This window comes from Telopea speciosissima, chromosome 9 (assembly GCF_018873765.1).
Source record: "Telopea speciosissima isolate NSW1024214 ecotype Mountain lineage chromosome 9, Tspe_v1, whole genome shotgun sequence".
Lineage (NCBI taxonomy): Eukaryota > Viridiplantae > Streptophyta > Magnoliopsida > Proteales > Proteaceae > Telopea > Telopea speciosissima.
The window spans coordinates 11,834,774-11,856,258 of record NC_057924.1 but is presented as its reverse complement, the minus strand read 5'-3'; the positions used below and the strand labels follow the sequence as shown (position 1 = coordinate 11,856,258).

Here is a 21,485-nt window from a genome sequence, read left to right as displayed (position 1 = left end):
GTAGCCAAGAAAAAGACACTTGAGGGCTTTGGGATCAAGTTTTGTGTGATGTGATTTGTTAACATGCACATAACAAACACAGCCAAAGATTTTAGGAGGAAGAGAGAAAGCAGAAACCTGTGGAGATAAGATGTCTAAGGGAGATTTGAAACCAAGAAGTTTGGTTGGCATGCGATTGATGAGGAAAGAAGCAGTGAGAAGAGCAGCAGACCAAAAAGTCTTGGGAACATGCATACCAAACAAGAGACTACGGGTGACCTCCAATAAATGGCGATTTTTCCTCTCAGCAACCCCATTTTGTTGGGGTGTGTCAACACACGCTAACTGATGGAGAATGCCATTCTTAGTAAAGAAAGCTTGGAGACCACTAAACATATATTCTCCCCCTTTATCAGACCGGACAACTTTGATACGAGTATCAAACTGAGTAAGGATCATTTGATAAAAATTCTGAAATGCCTCACAAACATCACTCTTATTTTTCAGAAGAACAGTCCAAGTGGCACGAGAAAAATCATCAACAAAAGAGACAAAGTAACGAAAGCCAAATAAAGAAGTAGTGGGAGAAGGTCCCCAAACATCAGTATGTATAATATGGAAAGGAGCAGCAGTTCTATTACCATGATATAGATAAGAGGAGCGACAATGTTTGGCCAACATACATGGTTCACATTCAAAAACATGGGAAGATGCAACAGAAGAAAATAAGTGAGGTAAATGTTTCCTCATTACAACAAAAGATGGATGGCCTAGACGCCGATGCCATAACATAACAGACTCCGCTGAACTACTGTCATCACGTCCACACACATAGGACTGAGCTGTGGGTACACTAGGATAAAAAAGGTAAAGGCCTTTCTCCTCACGTCCGCTACCAATAATCCTCTTCGTCACCAAATCCTGAAAGAGACAGTGAGAAGGAAAAAAGGTGACACAACAGTTGAGGGATTTAGTCAAGTGACTTACAGATAAAAGGTTAACAGCAAGGTTAGGAACATGAAGAACTGAGGTAAGGGAAATAAAGGAGGTAACAGGGATACTACCTTTACCAGATATCGAGGAAAGGGATCCATCAGCTATCCTGACTTTATCCTTACCAGAGCAAATGGTATAGGTATCATAAGTAGAGGACATACCGCATGTGGTCGATGGCACCGTAGTCACCACCCAAGATCTGCATAGAGGCCAGAGGAGACCTGCAAGGCCGAGGACGAAGATGAGCTGGCCACGGTAGATGCAGGAGATGTGCTCAATCGGGCTATAATCCGGCGGACTGTGTCAACCAAGATAGGATCATCCTGTGGAGCATCGCCGCAATGCCACGGAGCGAGCTCGAGCTCCCCCTCTACGACCACCACGACTACGTGTGCTAGGGGGCGACCATGAAGGGACCAACACCTATCCTTGGTGTGCCCAGTTCTCCCACAGTGATCACATTTAAACCTGTCTCTCCCAACTCCACTGGCACCAATTGTCTCTACTACACTGGCTGCCTCACGAGTGGGCCCTTGGCCTCTACTACCCCCAAGGGTGTCTCGAAAAAAACTGGAATTGAGAGCTGACTTGTCATGAGATGATGCTGATGTGGAGTCCATAGTGACACGGCGAGTCTCCTCACTCTGTAGGTAACTACAGACCTCACTAAGAGATGGAAGAGGAGATCGGCCTAAGAGTTGGAGCCGGATGGGTTCATAGTCTGGGTTCAGACCACCAAGTAAAGTGAACACCCGCTCCCTTTCAAAGGTCTGATACACCTTCGCTTCATCCGCCGGGTTAATCAAATGGAGGTCCCGGTAGTGGTCATATTCTTCCAAAAGACTAAGGAAGGCATGATAGTACTCAGAGATAGTTCTGTCCCCTTGCCGCATGGAATGAATCTTTTGGTGCATGATACACTTTGGCGAGTCACCCAACTCATCATAGGCCTGAGAGACACTATCCCGATGGCCTTGGCGTCTCCTTTCTTATAAATCTTCTCCCAATCTCGGCTTCATGGAGAAGATCAACCATGTCATGATCGTAGAGTTCTCGCTCCCATTTCTCATAAGTAGGTGCATTCGGCTCTGGAGGCTTGATAGCACCTGTGATGTACCCAAGCTTCCCTTTGCTCCTAAGGGAAAGTTTCACGGAATGTGACCAGTCCAAGTAATTTGTCTCATCAAGTTTCACAAAGGAAAGCTGAAACTGTGTGCTTTCATAGGCAAATTGAGGAGAAGGGACAGGTATACCAGGTCCCGAAATCTCAGAATCAGCCATTGTTCAAGTGGGGAGTACACACTCTACCCAAATAATAAAAAAAACTTCCAAACAGGTCTGATAACACAGAACCAGCAAGTAAAGGCAGCCTGTAGAGGCACAAGTAAAGGAAAAAAGCAGGAAAAAGGGGCTTCACCCTAGCATTCACCAAGAAATAACATATCTGAAACAATCTTAAGGCCCTCACACAGGCTGATGTTAAACATTTCTCAGCAAAGGCAGCAATACATAGCAGTCCAGAAATAAGAGGAGCAGAGAAATTGCAGTCCCGATATTACCTAGGCAGAAACAGAGATTCCACGAAAGAGAGTACTGCTCAAGCAGTAGTGGAAGATTGAAACCAAGGCCAGATGGGATGAAAAGAACACCCTTGGGCGATTCTATGGAGCCATTCCAAGGCTGAAACCAAGGCCGAGAGAGAGAGAACCAGGGGCTCGAACTTGAAGCTGGCGGTAATAGTTGCAGGTGATGGAATGGCTTCAAAACTTCATAATAGCTTCTACCAAGCTCAAAGAACACCTCCAAACAGATGAGTAGGTTATTTCCAACCTATTTCATACTTCTATACCACAGATTTTTTACATTGGTAGCTTCTCTTTGAAACCCTTTGAATCCTAGGATTCCAAAGAGAAGAAAAGAATAGAGAAGAGCAACCAAATATGACTCTCAAACCAACCTTCTCTGATACCAAGTTGAGTTTCAGATTAGGGAAACAATGGAGAAGGAAGGAAGATGTTAGAGAAGAAGGAGACAAGAGAGGGAAGAAGAGAGAGTTACGGTTCAAAGTTGTGTGTGTTAGAGAGACTTCTCCAACCCACCTATATTGCTCAAATAGAATTACTAAAAGTATTACAATCACCTCCCTAGGGAGGTAAAAGGTAAAAAGACATAAAAAGTTAAAAATACATAATAAGGGAACTAGTTAGAAGTCTAGTTCCTGAACTACCCCTGATACATATTTACTATCAACTCTAACACATTCACCATCAGCAACAGCTCCCTTGAAGAATTCCCGTAGTTCTGCTTCATTTTTCAATGGGCCATTCTTGAAGTGCTTCCTGTGGTAATATTTCTGCAATTTAAAATTGACAGAACAATAAAATATCGAAAATCCTCGTAAGGAATAAACTACAAAAGTAGAACATGCTACGTGATGAGTTAATACCTTTGCAAAAGCATTTCAATGTTCTTCATTGGATGTATCAACAGTTCTTAACTCCATGCTCCACCTCCAACCACTAGTTTTGTTTTTCAAAAACACCCATGCATTCCACATAGCTTTCAAAATATTCCATCTGTTCTTATGTTGTGCCATGGTAATATTCTTCTCGCATTTTTAGTTGTACCATTTCAACATGCACACCCAACCATCCTTCATTAAGGCTGTATTCAGCTTATACCCTTCATGTGAATATTCAAGAGCAATGTTGACTGGTAAATTTACCTTCTCATCAGTCCATCGATAGGTCTCTTTCAGAATATTCACATTACCCTTCGTACCTACTTCAATCGTCTTTTTATGATTTATGTGAAAGAAATTCTCAACTTCATGCCAGTTATTAACATCAAGTTCTTACAAAGGCATTATGAAATCTGATTCACGTAAGAATACAGCGAGGTGAAAAGAGATTGCTACAAAAAAGTAACTTCTAATTAAAATCTAGATTGATTAAAATAAGTACAGAGGGTGAACCTCGGCGCAATGTTAAGGTTGCTCCATTGTGACCTAGTGGTCGCGGGTTCAAGTTGGGAAACACCCTTTCCACGAAGCAGGGGTAAGAATGTGTACATTATGACCCTCCCTAGACCCCGCAGTGGAGGGAGCCTCATGAACTGGGTACGTCCTTTTTTTTAATTGATTTGTTGAGTGATGTAACCCGAAAGGGTATTTTGGGGTTTTCCCCCCATAGTTAGTTGATTCGGCTATGAGGGGGGCTTATTTGTAATTCTGTCCATTCTTTCAATGTTATAAACAAGAGGGCTTGATGATTACATTGATCATTCAAGCATTGCATTCTAAATTGTTTTGCTAACATGGTATCAAAGCCTAAATAATCTGATCTAAGTTTCAGAAACCCCCCCCCCCCCCCCACATTTCTCCTTCTTTTTTTCCTGGTTTTCCACCCTTACTAAAGGGCAGCACTAAGGAGGTGATCGAAAGACCTGATTGCTGCCCTCCATCTTACCTCTTCTATCAATGATATAAAGGAGCCTTTTTGCGATAGCTGCTGCTTCCCTTTCTTCTGCGATTTTTGGAGATTCCCTCCCTCTTGAAGATCAAGTCTCGATTACCATTGGAGATTGGTTGTTCGTATTGGAGATCCATTCTTGCAGCCTTGGACAGCATCTATAACAAGTCATCATCAACAATAGAAGCCCCCTACCCTGCATCGATCTCAACTTTCAGGGTTTTCTAAAAGTTTGACACTTATCGATTTTAGGGTAAGGGTTGTCACCTCTTGCTGATTTTTTGAGGGGAGTTCTATCATACTAAAGGTGCACTCGACTTTAATATCAGCCACATCTACTGAGTTTTTTTGCAAATTTCAGGTCTTCTCTTCCTTTGATCGATTTCTCCAAATATTGATCTGTTTTTTTTTGTTCATCTTTGGCTGGCTGCATCGATCCCTTGCTGGTTCTGGTGAGTTATCCATCCCTTGCTAGTTCTGTTAATTGGTTTTTTCAAGTATGTCGGGTTCAAATCTTACTACTGCTACTTCTGGGCTTGGCAGACAGACAAGGATTGAGTATTTACCTTTCGCTGCTCCTATTAAACTCGATGGCACAAACTACTTAATGTGGTCCAGATCTTACTTATTTGACTATTGCTGGTCGTGGACTTACTGGACATGTTATTGGCAGCGACACAAAGCCAGCCGACACTGGTCCTCTTCAGGATTGATGGGTTTCCAATGATGCTATGGTGATGTCCTATTTGCTGCACTCTATGCAACCTTACCTCTCCAGCAATTACTTATTATTGGATACAACCCATCAAATATGGAGTGCTGCCAAGGAGACTTATGGGCAGGTAGGGAATGATGCTCAGGTGTATGAGATTCGAAAGAAGGTTCATGACACCACACAGAAGGAATTGTCAGTCTCTAAATACTATGCTGCCCTAAAGAGTTTATGGCAGCAATTGGATCACTACTCAGATTTTTAGCCTTCCACTGCATCTGATATTGCTGCCTATTGCAAACAAGTGGACGTGTCTATGACTTCTTGGCCGGCCTGAATGGCTGAATGTTGAATAAGATCCTATTGGTGTGCAAGTGCTTAGCCGATCTCCTTTCCCTACATTAGAGCAGTCCTTTGCTTTGGTTCATACTGAGGAGACTCGTAGGGCTGCTATGTTGTACACCTCTACTGTTGAGAGATCTGCCTTACAAGCTGGTTCCAGCCCTACTCCCATTACCATACCTGATGGCAATGCTACCTCCAAGGAGCTTGTAAAGTGTGAACACTGCAACAAACTCTATCACACTAAGGCTACTAGCTGGAAATTACATGGGAAACCTGCTGACTTTGAGTTGAAACGTGGTTGTGGGAAGTCCAAGTCCAAGGCTAATCACACTGAAACTACTGCTGTTGCACCTTCTACAGACATTGGTCTCACTCCGGATGAACTTCTAGCTTTCCGTCGTATGTTAAAGGCCTCTCCAGCTTTACCTTCTCCGGCAGCTGCACCTGCTGCCCCTTCTGGTTCTCACTTTGCTTCAGGTATTCCAGTCGATAGTCATTGTGCATCGGCTGTCTCCAGTCCCTGGATTATAGACTCCGGTGCTACTGGCCACATGACTGGTTCCTCCAATATTTTTCACTATTATTCTCCCTCTTTCGGGAAAGACATTGTTCGTGTGGCTAATGGTTCCCTCTCTCTAATATCTGGAAAGGGTTCCACTTGCTACTCTCCTACCCGTGCATTATCTTCTGTTTTGCATGTTCCCTCTTTTTCTACTAATCTTCTTTCAATTAGTAGTCTTACCAAAGATTTAAACTGCAAAATAACTTTTTTTTCCTTCTCATTATGTCATACATGATCTAGTGAAAGGGACGACGATTAGGGGTGGTAAGGTACATGATGGTCTCTACTTGCTTGACACGGGCCAGACTCCTCCTCCGCCAGCTTCATCTCTAGCTCATCAGTTACACTTAGCTTCGTCTCCTGATCTCTACCCATGCAGTGGCTGAAAGAAAGAATCGTCATCTCTTGGAAGTTGCTTGGGCCATTATGATGGCAGGTTCCTTCTCAATACTACAGTGATGCTATCCTTACCACTGCCTACTTGATAAACCACATGCTTACCCATCATGCACCTACAGACATCCTCCAGGGTTCCTCTTCTTTGGTTGTTCCACCGAAGATATTTGGCTGTGTTTGCTATGCTCGTAACCATCATCCTCATGGCAGCTTGATCCTCGTGGCATTCGGTGTATCTTTTTGGGTTACTCAACTACCCAAAAAGGATACAAGTGTTATCACCCTCCTACCCGGTGGACTTTGGTCACTATATACATTGTCTTCCATGAATTGTATTATTCACAGCTACCTCTTCAGGGGGAGCATGGTTTAGGTATTGAAGATGTGCCTGCTATACTACCGGTTCCTGTTCAGGGGGAGCCATCTCTTTCAGCCTCTGATCCAGCCTCTAGTTCGGTTCTCATTCAGGGGGAGCAATTGGTTCGTAGACTTGTGAGTCAGATTCCTGTTGATACAGTTTGTATACACGGATCCCTAAGCACAAGGAGCAAGTTGAACTACCACCACTACTGTACCTCTTCTCCAATCGCCAGACCTTGATCTAGAGCTTGCTACTCCATCTGGTAAGGATCCTTCTCTTGAATTACCTATTGCTATTCATAAAGGCATTAGGTCCTGTACCCAACATCCCATCTTCAATGTTGTTTCCTATGATTCCTTGTCTTCTTCCTATCGTGCCTTTGTGTCTTCTCTTTCCTTTGCTTCTATTCCACAGAAGTGGCAGGAGGCAATTGCAAATCCAAAGTGCAAAGCAACCATGATGGAAGAGATGAAAGCCTTATCCAAAAATGAGACGTGGGAATTAGTGGTTCTTCCCCCGGGCAAGAAACCAGTTGGTTGTAAATGGGTATTTGTAGTCAAGCAGAAGATGGATGGGTCAGTAGATAGATACAAGGCAAGCCTTTTGGCCAAAGGGTTTACTCAAACCTATGGGATTGACTACCAGGAGACTTTTGCCCCAGTTGTAAAGTTAAACACTGTTCGGGTTTATTGTCATATGCTGTCAATCCCTCAATCTGTGCTTGGATTTGTAGTAATTGGATGTAAAAAATGCTTTTCTTCATGGAGAGCTTGAAGAGGAAGTTATATGGAGATTCCTCCAGGTTTTTCATGTATGCAAAACTCATGGGAAGGTTTGTAGATTGAAGCGGGCATTATATGGGCTAAAGCAGTCCCCTCGGGCTTGGTTTGACAGGTTCCATAAAGCCATGATTTCTGTCGGGTACAAATAGAGTAATGCTGATCACACCTTATTCATTAAGCATCATGGAGATAAAACTACTCTTCTTATAGTCTATGTCGATGACATTGTTGTGACCGGGAATGATGCTGATGAGATTTCTCACCTGAAGATTTTCTTGGGACGAGAATTTGAAATAAAAGATCTAGGACAACTAAGGTACTTCCTTGGGATTGAAGTTGCCTGTTCTTCCAAAGACATTTTTCTCTCCTAAAGGAAGTATGTTCTGGACCAACTCTAAGAGACTGGTTTGTTAGGGTGTCATCCTGTGATACTCCTTTGGAAGTTACTACTCGTCTGAAAGAGAAAGATGGTGATCCTGTTGATAAGGGACGTTATCAACGGTTGGTGGGAAAATTGATCTACCTCTCCCACACTCGACCAGACATTGCATTTGAGTTTTGTCAGTTAGTTCATGCATGATCCCTACTCCACTCATATGGCTGTTGTTCTTCGTATTCTCCATTACTTGAAGTCAGCTCCAGGAAAAGGGAATCTTTTATCTCCACATGATCATCTTCGTATTGAGGCCTACACTGATGCTGACTAGGGTGGTAATCTTGATCGGAAATCTACTTTAGGCTATTGTACGTTTGTAGGAGGTAACCTTGTCACATGGCGTTGCAAGAAGCAAAATGTTGTGGCAAGGTCTAGTGCTGAAGCAGAGTTCCGTGCTATGGCCCAAGGAATCTGTGAGTTATTATGGCTTCAAAGTTTACTTCAAGATCTTTGTGGTTCTATTCATCATCAAATGATGTTGTGTAATTAAGGAACTAAAACTTGGAACTCGACCAGGTTTCGACGTTGGAAAAAACCGAGTTGACTCGAGATCTCGGTTGAGTTGGTGTATTTTTTTTCCCAACTCGAAGGCTGGTTTCGGTGGGGTTTAGACCTAGTTTGGTTCTAAAATTTGGTACTCAGCTTATTTTAGGCCATTTAAACACAATGACACTATCAGATTTTGCAAAAACAAAATCCAAATAGGATTTTCACTTCGGACCCTAGGTTGGTAGGCGACGACGTACTAAAATACCCTACTCTACACATAATTTAGTAATAGAAAGCAATCAAAACATTCAATTAATGTAAAACAACTTAAATAAGCATTAGAAATGTTAAAGTGTACAATACATCAATCTGTTTAACATGTCACGTTCTATCATCCAATAAAATGTGATTAACACACGTATTCAGTCCCAACTCGTTCTACATAGTCTTCCCATGTCATAGTTCTGCTGTAGTGTTGCACATAGTTTGCCACAACATTCATTTAAGTGTTGCCATCAACATATGCCAAGTCCCCTATCTTAGGGTATAGAACAGTCGGTTTCCATGAGGCGTGAGTTCCACTGCTATTGTCATATTGAGGCATGTATGGGTGTGGCTGGTTTGGGACTGGGAATATGGGCCCAAAACTTGGCCCAATGCTTTGATTGTCGAACTCAAGTGCTGACTGCCCAAACTGACCATAGCCACCATATTCGACGAAATCCAGCTAAAAAATGGTGAAAAACCAGTGGCAGCAGCTCCTGAAACAGCCTCTTGGTCGAGATAACTCAAGGTCTAGAAGTTTTATAAGGTGAGTTGGGTCGAGATCTTGACGAGATATTGCACTTTTTTGTTTCCGATGGGATCTCGTCTCGACCCTGGAAAAAACCGTGATCTCACAAGATTTAGTTCCATGGTTGTACTGTGACAACAAAGCAGCAATTAGCATTGCCCACAATCAGTGCAGTATGACCGTACCAAACACGTGGCGATTGACAGACACTTCATCAAGGAGAAGTTTGAAAGTGGATAGATTTGTATAGCTTTTGTGAAGTCAGGGGATCAGCTTGCTGATGTCTTCACTAAAGGATTGAGTGGAAAAATGTCTCATCCTAATTTGGTTAAGTTGGGCATGTGTGATATCTATGCACCAACTTGAGGGGGAGTGTTGAGTGATGTAACCCGAAAGGGTATTTTGGGGATTTCCTCCCCATAGGTAGTAGAGTTGGCTATGAGGGGGCTTATTTGTAATTCTGTCCATTCTTTCAATGTTATAAATAAGAGGGCTTGATGATCACATTGATCATTCAAGCATTGCATTCTAAATTGTTCTGCTATCATGATTAAAAGAAGTATATGTGGTTTGTATTTATTGGACAATAAGATGATAGCAAATACAAGCAGTGAGCCAGTGACTCACTGTTTCAGCGGTCTCACCAAAAAAACCCACTGTTGATTAAGTCTTTCTACAAATTTGCTAACCAAGAACAATAAACAGGAAATTCAAGAAGTGTCACTGTTTCAGCTGTCTCATATAAACAACATTTGTTAGGGATCTGCCCCACCTCATGCAAATCTTCAAATGAAATAACAAGCATTGATTTAACTAAAACCTACTATCCCTTTTCACTTGAATATTGAGTAAAATATTGCAACTGAAATAACAATCATCTAATGCCTATTTTCATTATTAAGTTCTTTAACTATATTGCAAGGCATTGATCTTTGGATACCCTTGGATAACAGTACAAATTACCACCAATTTATAATTAAAGTTTAGGAATTTTAAGTATCAGTGACGGCAGAAAATCTTGTGTCCATTGCACAAACATCAACATTTAGGTATATATCAAATCATTGGATCTTGTTTTCATAACCATATCGCAACAATATCCCTTGTGAAGTATTTTTTTTTTTGGGGGGGGGGGGGGGAGGGTGGGGGTTGTGGGGACAAACTGAGAATGTTTACTGTTGTTTGCTAGTGATGCTGAAGAGTTGACATCGAGATCTCTCGGGAGTGTTTTGATGCAAAGCTATGAGCTCTTGATAAACAAATCATTTGAAGGCTGACCAAAAAATAGTTCCTGCATCTCTCTGGCCAGGGCTGGTATTTCAGTGTCATCTCAATGTTGACAAACAACCTAATAAAATCAGTGAATATTTTGCACAAGTGTGCGTGTGTGTATATAGTATGGAACCAGTGCCTAGCACACTGGCTTGCAGCTTCTGCTTGAAGAGCAGGCGCCAGGGGAGGTCAGTGGATCGACTCCTGTCACTTGTGTGCGTGTGTGTATATAGTGTGTCCCCCTCCTCTCCCATCATTCTCTCTACCCCTCTAGTGTGCGTGAATAAAGTCCCCTTGGGCAAACATGAGAGCAAACATGAGAGTAACATGAGAGTTAATATGAGAATCAACTTTACTACCACCAAAACTTGATCACCTATGAATTATTGTTTCTCCGGACCATCCTGAATTATGTTTTTGCTAGCAAACCAATCTCCCACAATATTTTTAGACTTGTATCAATGATAAAAACCTGGTCACTACTACCACCACTCCTCCACAATGCCCAAGCTACAGGATCACACACACACACACACACACACATACAACATGGATGAATGCCGAAGAGTCAGAAAGTAAAGTAAATGTCTGGAAGTGACAACACAAGCCTTGCTTATTTCAGTCCCAACCTGTCTTGTCATCACATAACCCTACCATCACATAACCAACCATCACTGCAATTGTACACACCCACCTTGTGTTCATTACATAAATCCATAGAACTTAATTCCCCTTCATTCCTTATGCCTTAATCCTTTAAATACTTGCCCTTTCTCCTAGGTACTGGTATCACCTAAAGTCAAATTCAACCAAATCTTATGCCAACTATTTCAAACCAGATACACAGTCCAATTTCACATTCCCCTGGCTGTCCTCCATTGCTTTCAGCTACCAATGAACCACAACAAAAACTAGTACAAAAAGAAAAAGAATTCAGATTTGCCTGCAAAATACAAAGTACAAACAATTCAACGAGCAAATCTCACAAATTAATGAAGGCCCAAATTTTATTGTGTCACACAGAAAATAAGGAAACAGGAAACCCACCTACCCAACCCCCAAAAAATAGCTTCAAAGGAATAGCATAAAAGCATCGATTTTGGTATTTTAAAATTTAACAACGAAAAGATAAATCCAAACATCTTCTAATTCAAATATTTATATGAGAGGAACCAAAAACGCAGACGGACAGAAAAATAAAAACCTATGATTCAGGATGAAGGGGGGGGGGGGGTTGAAATAGCAGAGTAGGTCATGATGGTCTTTCCAGACAGAATCAGAAAGGAGTTTTGCTGCATAATTCAAAGAAAGGACATATTAGGATTTCTTTATTGCTGATATTATTAACTCCCAGCAGGCCAGCACGAAATAGAGTGAAATGACTTCAACCCTCGAAATTGAAAGGACTCCTCACCTATTTCGTGATTCCCACTTGTAGTGATTTCTATTTAGCATAACTAGGGTGCGAAAATCATACCAAACACCTCCAGAAATTGAAATTGAAATTGAAATTCAACCAAAGAGGGCCGTAGATTATGTTGTTTTCTTGTTTTCAAGTTGTAGGATTTTTAAGAGGTTTTTCTGTTTCTGGATGGGGTCGCTTTAGTTTTTTCAATGTTCTGTTGTAGGTTTCAGTTCTCTTCCCAACTGCTCTTTAATGCTCCCCAATCCTTTAAAGGGCCTTTGTTTTCCTCCCTCTCTCCTTGTTATATCTTGTTTGAACATCTCTGTTGCTAAATTCTATTCTATTTGTGCAGTGTATACATGTCTTTTCATGTTATTTCCATTGAAATATAAAATATTGGTACCACTCTATAAGTAAATTTATTTTAAAGTACTTTATTATTTTGGAAAGTCTTGGTATTTTGAAGATGTGATTTTTTCTTATTTCGTCTGGTGGTTTTTACATTTTCATAGGTGCTGCAAATTTGATATACATGGGCCAGAGTCAAACTTTTGGGAAGATTTGGATTCTAAGATCGTGGAGTCTATAAGGAATACATTGGATAGGCGTATTCAATTCTATGAAGATGAGATTCGCAAGTTTAGTGAGCAGCGCCTCATGCCAGTGTGGAACTTCTGCAATTTTTTCATTTTGAAGGTCTTTTTATTACTATATACATCTTATTGCCTTTATAGTGATCAAGAGAACATGAATAAGGGGGAAGTTGGCTGCAAGGACATGGTTTCCATATTGAGGAGGAGAAGGGAGGATGCTATGATATTTCTGCTTCTACTTTATGAGTCTATGTATGGGTTATGTTGCATTATTTTGATTTTTTTCTAGAAGGAACATGGATAGTGCATTCATATAACTTGGCCTTTAAGGCTCCTTAGAAGAATCTCCAAAAACGCAGATTACCCATTATAATTGGATGAAGAGGTGCAAACCTAGTAAATCTTCCTGTATCATTGGATTCATTGCAACTAAACACCTCCAATATCACCTTCCCATGCAGTATTCTCCTTTTGGTGAAATTGTGATGGAATTTACTAATTATCTCCTTTGGTTTCAGGAAAGCTTGGCTTTTATGTTTGAGATGGCTCATCTTCATGAAGATTCTTTGCGTGAATATGATGAACTGGAACTTTGCTATTTAGAAACAGGTTTTGTTGATTATAGATATTTGTCTTTGTTTTTTTTTTTCCCTTTACTAACGAAGATGTCATATTGTGCTATTATTCTTCACGTTTTTGTTATTAATGTTGTTGCAATATGCTTATATGAATATATTCTTGCTGGTCTCTTCCCATTGGGAGGTAAGCAGTTGAGCAAAACAACTTTATATAGGTTTTTGTATGGAGTAATTACCAATAATTGTTCATTCATTAAAAAAAATTCCAACATTTATACACGTGAGTAAGCTGTGTGTGTGTGTGTGTGTGTGTATATATATATTTGTTTTCATAAATAAAATATATATTAAAGATTAATAGAATGTACAAGATGGAGGGATTACACTTCTTCCTGATACTGCTTTAAGGGCTAGAGAGTTTAACATAGATAGAAGATTGTCATCATCAAAATATTTAAAAACAGAGGTAGAGAAGTTAGTAGTGAGATCCGCTAATTCATGACATAATGGTAATATTATCCATGGAAACTTGGTATAAGCAGAATGATTAAGAAAACTGATTAGGTTCTTATTGAAATTCCAGACTTCTTTGATGCTGATATTGGAGATGTTAGCATATTTCCAACCTTGTATCTATCCATTGAGTTCTGCTTCCATGCTATATATATATATATATATATATATATATATATATATATATTGTTGCAATTTGGGTTTAAGGGTATTTTGTGTATACTTGTAAGGATGCATCGACCTAAGGTTATATTTTTAATTTGTTCCTTTTTTCCTTCTATTATAAATATAACATGACTGTGCTCTCTAAAGACACAAGTCATTATTCTCTCCAATTCATTGCATCATGGTATCAGAGCAGGAACCAATCTTGGGATCCCCGCCCTAGAACCTTACCCTAAAAGCCTATGCTGCCACCGCTGCCACAGTGACAGATCTCCACCAATCTTACGCCTCCCTTTTTCTCTCGCCACCTTCTCACCAGCCTTAACCACCACCCTCTTTCTTTCTCGCAACTCTCTCTCTCTCTCTCTCATGCGACTCTCTTTCTTTCCACCTTCTTCTACAACCCTCGTCTCCTCTCCTGAGGCCTTCTACATGATCTAACCCTCGATGGTTCTCTATTTCCCACTGAGGGTCCCTTTTTTTGTGTTTGGTTTACTTCAAATGTCTTAAACCAGTAATTTACCTTTCCACTGGTGGTTTTTCCCTGAGATGCTCCTTTGCTTCAGCCGCTTTTTTTGATATTACCATGCTGTAGTGAGCATTTGGGATTTCCTTTTTGATCCACAGTCATGTCTAATGGGAGCAATACTATATCTACACCCACTGAAGGAGTGAGTTGCAACCCTCATAGTGAGGTTACAGCATTCCCTGTTAGCTCCATCATGTTGGATGGAAGCAACTATTTGATATGGTCTCGCTCTTGCTTTCACTCTATTGCTGCTCGTAGCCTCACTGGGTATCTTTTGGTTAATGTTGCGAAGCCGACGACTATTGGTCCCCCATTGAAGAAGTGGCTCTCGGATGGCTCCCTTGTAATGTCATTCCTCATCGATTCTATGCAACCGACTATTGCTCATGGCTATCTTCTCTTGGACTCTGCTTAAAAGATCTAGAAGGCGGCAAAGGAGAATTATTCCCAGGTTGGAAACGCAGCCCAAGTCTATGAGTTGCGCAAGAGGATCTATGGCACCACTGATGCAGCTCCAAGAAGGAAGAAGAAGAAGAAGAGGCCCTGAACTTAGGGTTTGAATAGGGAGCCGTAGGTTAGGATTTATATTTTCCATACTTAGTTATTTTTCTGTTTTTTAGATTGAACCGGTTTAGAATTGGTTGCATCTAATTGGTTCAATGGGTCTAATTTAAGTGAAGTGTTCCTATTGGTTAATAGGTTCTTATATCCTATTGGCTAATATGGAATCTTCTTTTAAATTAGTTGTTTTAAGTTAGATTCTTTTATTTAAGTTAGTAGGGGTAGTTAGGGCATTTATTGTTTTAATTTAATTAAGTTAGATTAGAACTCTCCTTTCCACGATTTTAGAAGGAAGAGACATTAAGTTGTACTAGGATTTGGCTTAGGCCTTTATTATAAATAAAGCAGATCGTGGAGGGCTCCCCCACAGATTATTTGAAGTTAAAAAACAGATTTCGTGGGTGCCATTGCTGCTGTTCCTTGTTCCTCTGTGTGAGTGTGCATCCTTGTGGACTTCAAGGTGGAAGGGTGGGTGGATTCCTGCGACTCTTTACGCCGTGACGGCTTGGAGGATCTCTCTTCGAAGGTGGTTTCATCCTTCAAACATTCAAGCTACTGCTGGTGGATTCCAGTGTGAATTTGAATTTGAATTTGAATTTTCTGTTTTATTTGCATAAACCCTAGGAGGATCTCAATTCTGTCCAGATCTGTTCTCCATTAGAATCCTCTCAAACTTAAGCCATAACCTCCCCTCACCATGGTTTACACTCGATCCCAACTGCTGCCCATATCCATCACTCAAAACCCTAAATCCTTCTTCTCCATAATAGCCCCATAAGCCCTAAATTGCCCACAGCCCATTCTGACCATCAGAATTGGACCATATCCTGGTCGAACCCTCCCCTCACAGTCCCCTACCTTCGATCCCAAACCCAGCTCTCACAGCCCACTTGAAACCCTAGTTTTGGTAGTTTCCCTTAACCCTAAAACCCGAAACCCTAACCCTAATTCTGCAGGAATTTTAAGCTGAACCAAATCCTGTTTTATTTTATATCATAATAGTCCCCTAAACCTGCATATTAAAACCATATAAAACCCATTCCCAAATTCCCATCCTAAACCCTAGAATTAACCTAAAACCTAGGCTGTCCATGTGAACCAGCAGCCCCTTTTTGCTATTTATTCTGTTATCTGGCTCCTAGTAGGTCTCCTACCTATCTAGGACTACATTAACCACTCAAAAGGAGATGTCTTTCTCCCACTACTACTCTGAGTTACGCAGCATGTGGTAGGAACTCGACTTCTATGAAACCTTTCATGCTACCTGCTCTATTGATGCTGCTAGGTTCAAGAAACGTGAAGATATGATTCGAGTTTATGATTTTCTGGTTGCCCTGAATGTGGAGTATGATCACATTCGATCTCAGGTGCTCAGTCGGGACCCTTTTCCTACCCTGGAGCAGTCTTATGCTCTTGTTCAGCTTGAGGAAAGCCGAAGGACAGCCATGCTTCAGCCCATTTCTCAGGAGAGATCAGCTCTCTACATTGGCTCCGGGTCTCAGTCCAAGGAAAGCTTCTATTCGTCCTATTGGCCGTTCTTCATCTGATTGGGATGGACTCACTGGTGAACCGGTGAAATTTGAGTACTGTGGGAAGGAACGTCACACAAAGGAGTATTGATGGAAGTTACATGGTCATACCACACATTGTTCATTAAGTAGTCTGGTGATCACATAACAGTTCTAATCGTCTATGTTGATTATTGTTCTTACTGGAAGTGACTCAGCTGAAATAGCAAAATTGAAATCTTATTTGGGACAAGAGTTTGAGATCAAGGACTTGGGACAATTGCGATACTTTCTTGGAATCGAAGTTGCCCATTCTTCTAAAGGAATCTTCCTCTCTCAACGGAAGTATACCTTGGATCTTTTATCTGAAATTGGGATGCTTAGTTGCCACCCTGTTGATACTCCTCTTGAGGCTAACACACAGCTGAAGAGCAAAGATGGAGAGCTAGTGGACAAAGGAGGCTATCAGGGACTTGTGGGACGATTGATATATCTGTCTCATACTTGACCAGACATGCTGTGAACCTAGTTAGTCAGTATATGCATGACTCACACTCTACCCATTTGGATGCCATTTATCATATTCTGAGGTATCCGAAGTCAGCTCCAGGAAAAGGGGTTCTTTTTTCTCCTCACAATCACATGCGTATAGAGGCCTTCACGGATGCTGACTGGGCAGGTTCCCCGGATGATCAGAGATCCATATTTGACTACTTTTCGTTTATAGGAGGAACCTTTTGACCTGGCGTAGGAAGAAACAAGCTGTGGTTGCTCATTCAAGCACAGAGGTAGAGTTCTGTGCCATGGCACATGCCATATGTGAATTATTATGGGTTAAGGGCCTTTTGTGGGATCTTGGTATTTCTTCCAATTCTCCCATGACACTGTATTGTGGTAGCAAGTCTGCTATTAGTATTGCCCACAATCCAGTTCAACATGACAGGACAAAGCATGTGGAGATAGGCCATCATTTCATCAAGGAGAAGCTTGATCAGGGAGTTATATGTATCCTATTTGTTCAGTCTGGTGATTAGTTGGCTGATGTTTTTACTGAAGGGCTTAGTAGTAAAGTTTTTCATTTTATTTTGTGCAAGTTGGGCATGTGTGACATCTATGCACCAACTTGAGGGGAGTGTTGTAATTTGGGTTTGAGGTTATTTTGGGTATACTTGTAAGGATGCGTCGCCCTAAAACTCCTAAAAGTATACTTGTAATTTGTTACTTTTTCCCTTCTATTATAAATAGAACATGACTGTGCTCTCTAAAGACACAAATCATTATTCTCTCCAATTGGGCATTTGTTAGGTGACGAGAGATGTAAAGTAGTTTGGTTTCATAAGTTAATGGAATTTTCTCACTGTGTGGAAGATTGTTTAAAGTACTTACTTTTTTCGATACTTGTTTAGGCATATCATAACACATTGCGGTATAGAAAGATGGTGAAGTGATTCCAAATCTCCATCTCTTCCATTTCAATTGGGAATGCAGATTGATGAAATCTCAAAACTTAACTGGCCTCCACATGGAACAGTTAACGCTGGTTAAAAAGTCATAGAGCAGAATTTATGGAAGGGGAACCATCTATGAAAATCCATGTTTGATATCACCTTAAAAAAGACCCAAAAAAAAAAAAAAAAAGGAGAAAAAAATGAAAAAAAGAAAGAAAGGAAATTCATACCCAACACAAATAATCATTAAGGACATAAGCTTGGTTGGACTGGAACGACCCACTTTGGAGACCGAAGCTGAGGGGGGGGGGGGTAAAAAACTAAGCAACACCAACAAGGCGACTAAGGCGCCATCCAAAAAAGGCTCCTGGATTCCTAGGTGGCGCAACACCTTGACAACTATGCTGTAATCAGCTCCCTATATGTATCACTATTGTTATTTTTGTTTTATTTTTCTCGTGTAAGCTTTTACGTTTTTTTATAAGTCAATCAGAATTTGGATAATCAATACTTGATGCTGTGCTTGTTGGAAGCTGTTAAATCTGTCAAGATGCTTCAGTATGTTCATTCCCAAATCCCAATGTATCTTGTTTATGAAGCTTATTAACTTAAATTCCATGATGCAGTCAATACGACAACCACAAAACATAGGGAGTTTGGTGGAGTGGATCATGGTGATGATCAAGCAGCGCTATTAAAGCCAGGATATAAACCATTGTCACAGATCATTCAGGATGATTCATTTAGAGAGTTCGAATTCAGGCAATATCTGTTTGCCTGTCAAGCTAAGGTGTGTACATTGAAGATGGTGATTAGTGTCCAATTTGCTGGATGGTGTAGGATGAGTTGAAGTAAACAAGTATCACTTAGAATTGAAAAGAAAAATGCGAAAAAGTACAGGAATTGCAATCTCTGCCCGAGTTTCCCTGTTAATTGAATTTTGTAATAGTATCTAATACTTCCCCCTCTCCCCTATTAACACATTACTTTCCTTTTACATTTCATCTCCAATAATAAAAAAAATTGATAAATTTAAGTGCTCCAATAAAACCTTTTAGTAACTTGTGCATTCAGTGGCCAGGACTGTTATTTTTGAACTTTTAACTTGTGATACCTCTACATTATCTCATGCTTACATGTTTTCTAGCTTTAAGGAGTGTTGCTTGTTTTAAAATCCTTCTCTTGGTTTTGTTTTGGTTGTGAAAATTGGACATGCTCTTGACAAATTTGAATAAAAGGTGGTCATTTATGAGTGAAAGGAAAAGACAAGTTTATCTGACACAGTGAATTTATCAAGTTCAGTTTAGTCTGAACTGTATATCTTATTTGTTATCTGCTGCATTCTGTAGCTATTATTCAAGTTAAATCGTCCAGTTGAGGTTGCATCAAGAGGTTATTCGTTTCTAATTAGCTTCTCTAAGGCATTGGCGCTGCACGAGGTATGTGGTGTTCTTTCTGGATCATTTTTTTTTATTATATTATAGTCACCAGTGTTTTGAGACCCAGCCTGTCCCAGCAGTCAAACTGGCTGGCATGCCATCCTTCAAAACAGATTACTCTTGTGACCCAGTACGACATGAAAAGGCAGACAAACCCTAATCCTACAGATAATTTTCCTAAGCAATAACAACAGATATCCAGGAAATTTAAGCTGTGCTATTGCAACCTGTTGGTTGCGGGTTCAAAACTTGGAAACAGCCTCTCGTGCGAAGCAGGGGGTAATGCTGCGTACATTTACCCCTCCCAGGCCCTATAGTAGTGGGATCCTTGTGCACTGAGTTGCTCTTTTAGCAAGGAAATTTAAGCTGCAGAAGAACCACAAAATAATAGAAAATGTATATTCGATTGAGAAATCTTTGAATTAGGGTTGGAAAGCTGCAGAGAGGGAAAGCAAGAAAACTAATCATATTCAACCCAGTTCAATTGAAATTTGAATGATCGCTCAGGAGGATACAGACATCCATGCAGCTAAGGAGAAATTGCTTCTCTCCTTTCTTTAGCTGGATCCTTCAGATGTTTTAAGAAACCTAAAGAACTTTACATTGATTACCCCCCCCGCTTTACGTACAAGATAGTGACACAGCCTCCATATAAGTGTGATCATCAACATATACCAAACCCCCTATCCTAGGGTACATGGGAGACTGTTGGTATGAGGTGTGAGATCCACTGCTACTGTCATATTGAGTTTGAGGCGTGTATGGCTGGTTTGGGACTGGGAATATGTGCCCAAAACCTGACCAGTGCTTTGATTCTCAAACTCAAATGTTGACTGCCCAAACTGACCATAGCCACTATATTCAGAACCCGTGCTCTCCTGGCCATATTCATAGCCATGATGATACTGAGATGAATGCCATGACTGATGCTCATCAGTAGTATCTATACTCATGCTTCCGAAACTTGCAAGCATGCTGTTCATACTGTTGTCATCATCCTGAGCATGTGAGTGTTTGCGACCCTTCTTTCTGTTGTACGTTTTAGTGTGGCCACCATGGTCTTGATCTTGAGTGGCATGCGTAAACTAAGACTCACTTGTGAAATGCACAGGGTCCGCTTGCGTTTCCACATCATACTGGTACTACTCGCGCGCATCTCCACCATCACCACCATCATCATCATCAGCAGTAGGACTTCCTACTGCAGCCTCAAAAGTTCTCGGTGATTCTGATGTGCACACCCCTCTTGCGACATATAGTCCTCAACATCAGTACCGGTTACAGACGTAATGGTGGGGTCGGGTCTACCCCCAGGTTGATCCATATCGGGTGTACCACGATCCCTTACCCACTGGAATAGGGGATCCTCATCATCATCAGAGTCCTCCTGGAAAATGTTGGACAATTTGATGGGTTCTTTGTCATTGGCTTTAATTCCTTCACGTATGTGCCTCATCCTTAATCTCATATTTTAGTGCACATACACAAGCTGCTCCAGTCGTTCGCTACCTAACTTGTTCCGCCTCTTTGTGTATCAATGAGAATGTACTCCAATTGCGCTCGTATCCGGGGGATGAACAACCTTGTGAGAGCACTCTCACTGCTACCTTCCTCAGGTTGGGTGAACTTGTACCATAAAGCACCCACCAGTCAGCTACATTACAAATATAGAATATTAAGAATATGTTCATTCTAAAGGGATAAAATTATAATTCATAAATGTAATGTCATGCCACCTACCAGGGTCTGACTTTTGTCTTCCCTCCACTGCAGATTGTCGACTGAAACTTGCTGAGGCCTCTCTGAAGTATTTGATCTATTTTCATTTTAAATTTCAAATATTGTTAGAAGCATTAGTATTTGCTATTTAGTAATTACATTCATAAACTAACTACCAAAGTACCAAAGTCCCACTCTCACCTCATCATTGCAGATAGCTTGTATCTTTGGATTGGGCTCCAACTTCTCAATAATAGCTTGAACTTCCACTAACAAATCTGTGTGTAGCCCAAGATCATGGGAGTACTGATACTTTGGATTCAAATAGTATGCTGGTAAAGTAGACATCACAAATATAATTTGTTAGTGAATCAATGCCTTTGGGTTTTGAATATGTAAATGTAAAAAAGTTTTAACATTTAAAGTGTAAAGTA

General features: G+C 40.8%; 1 protein-coding gene across 2 annotated transcripts in view; it reads left to right on the top strand.

The window, feature by feature from the left end:
- The window catches only part of LOC122639711 (trafficking protein particle complex II-specific subunit 130 homolog), a 104,314-nt gene that overhangs the window by 23,566 nt on the left and 59,263 nt on the right, over positions 1 to 21,485 (top strand). For both annotated transcript variants that reach the window (XM_043832623.1, XM_043832622.1), the window contains exons 4-7: positions 12,511 to 12,694; positions 13,110 to 13,200; positions 18,520 to 18,683; positions 19,243 to 19,332. In XM_043832623.1, the coding sequence (XP_043688558.1) occupies positions 12,511 to 12,694; positions 13,110 to 13,200; positions 18,520 to 18,683; positions 19,243 to 19,332 (529 nt within the window). The remainder of the gene's footprint in view (positions 1 to 12,510; positions 12,695 to 13,109; positions 13,201 to 18,519; positions 18,684 to 19,242; positions 19,333 to 21,485) is intronic.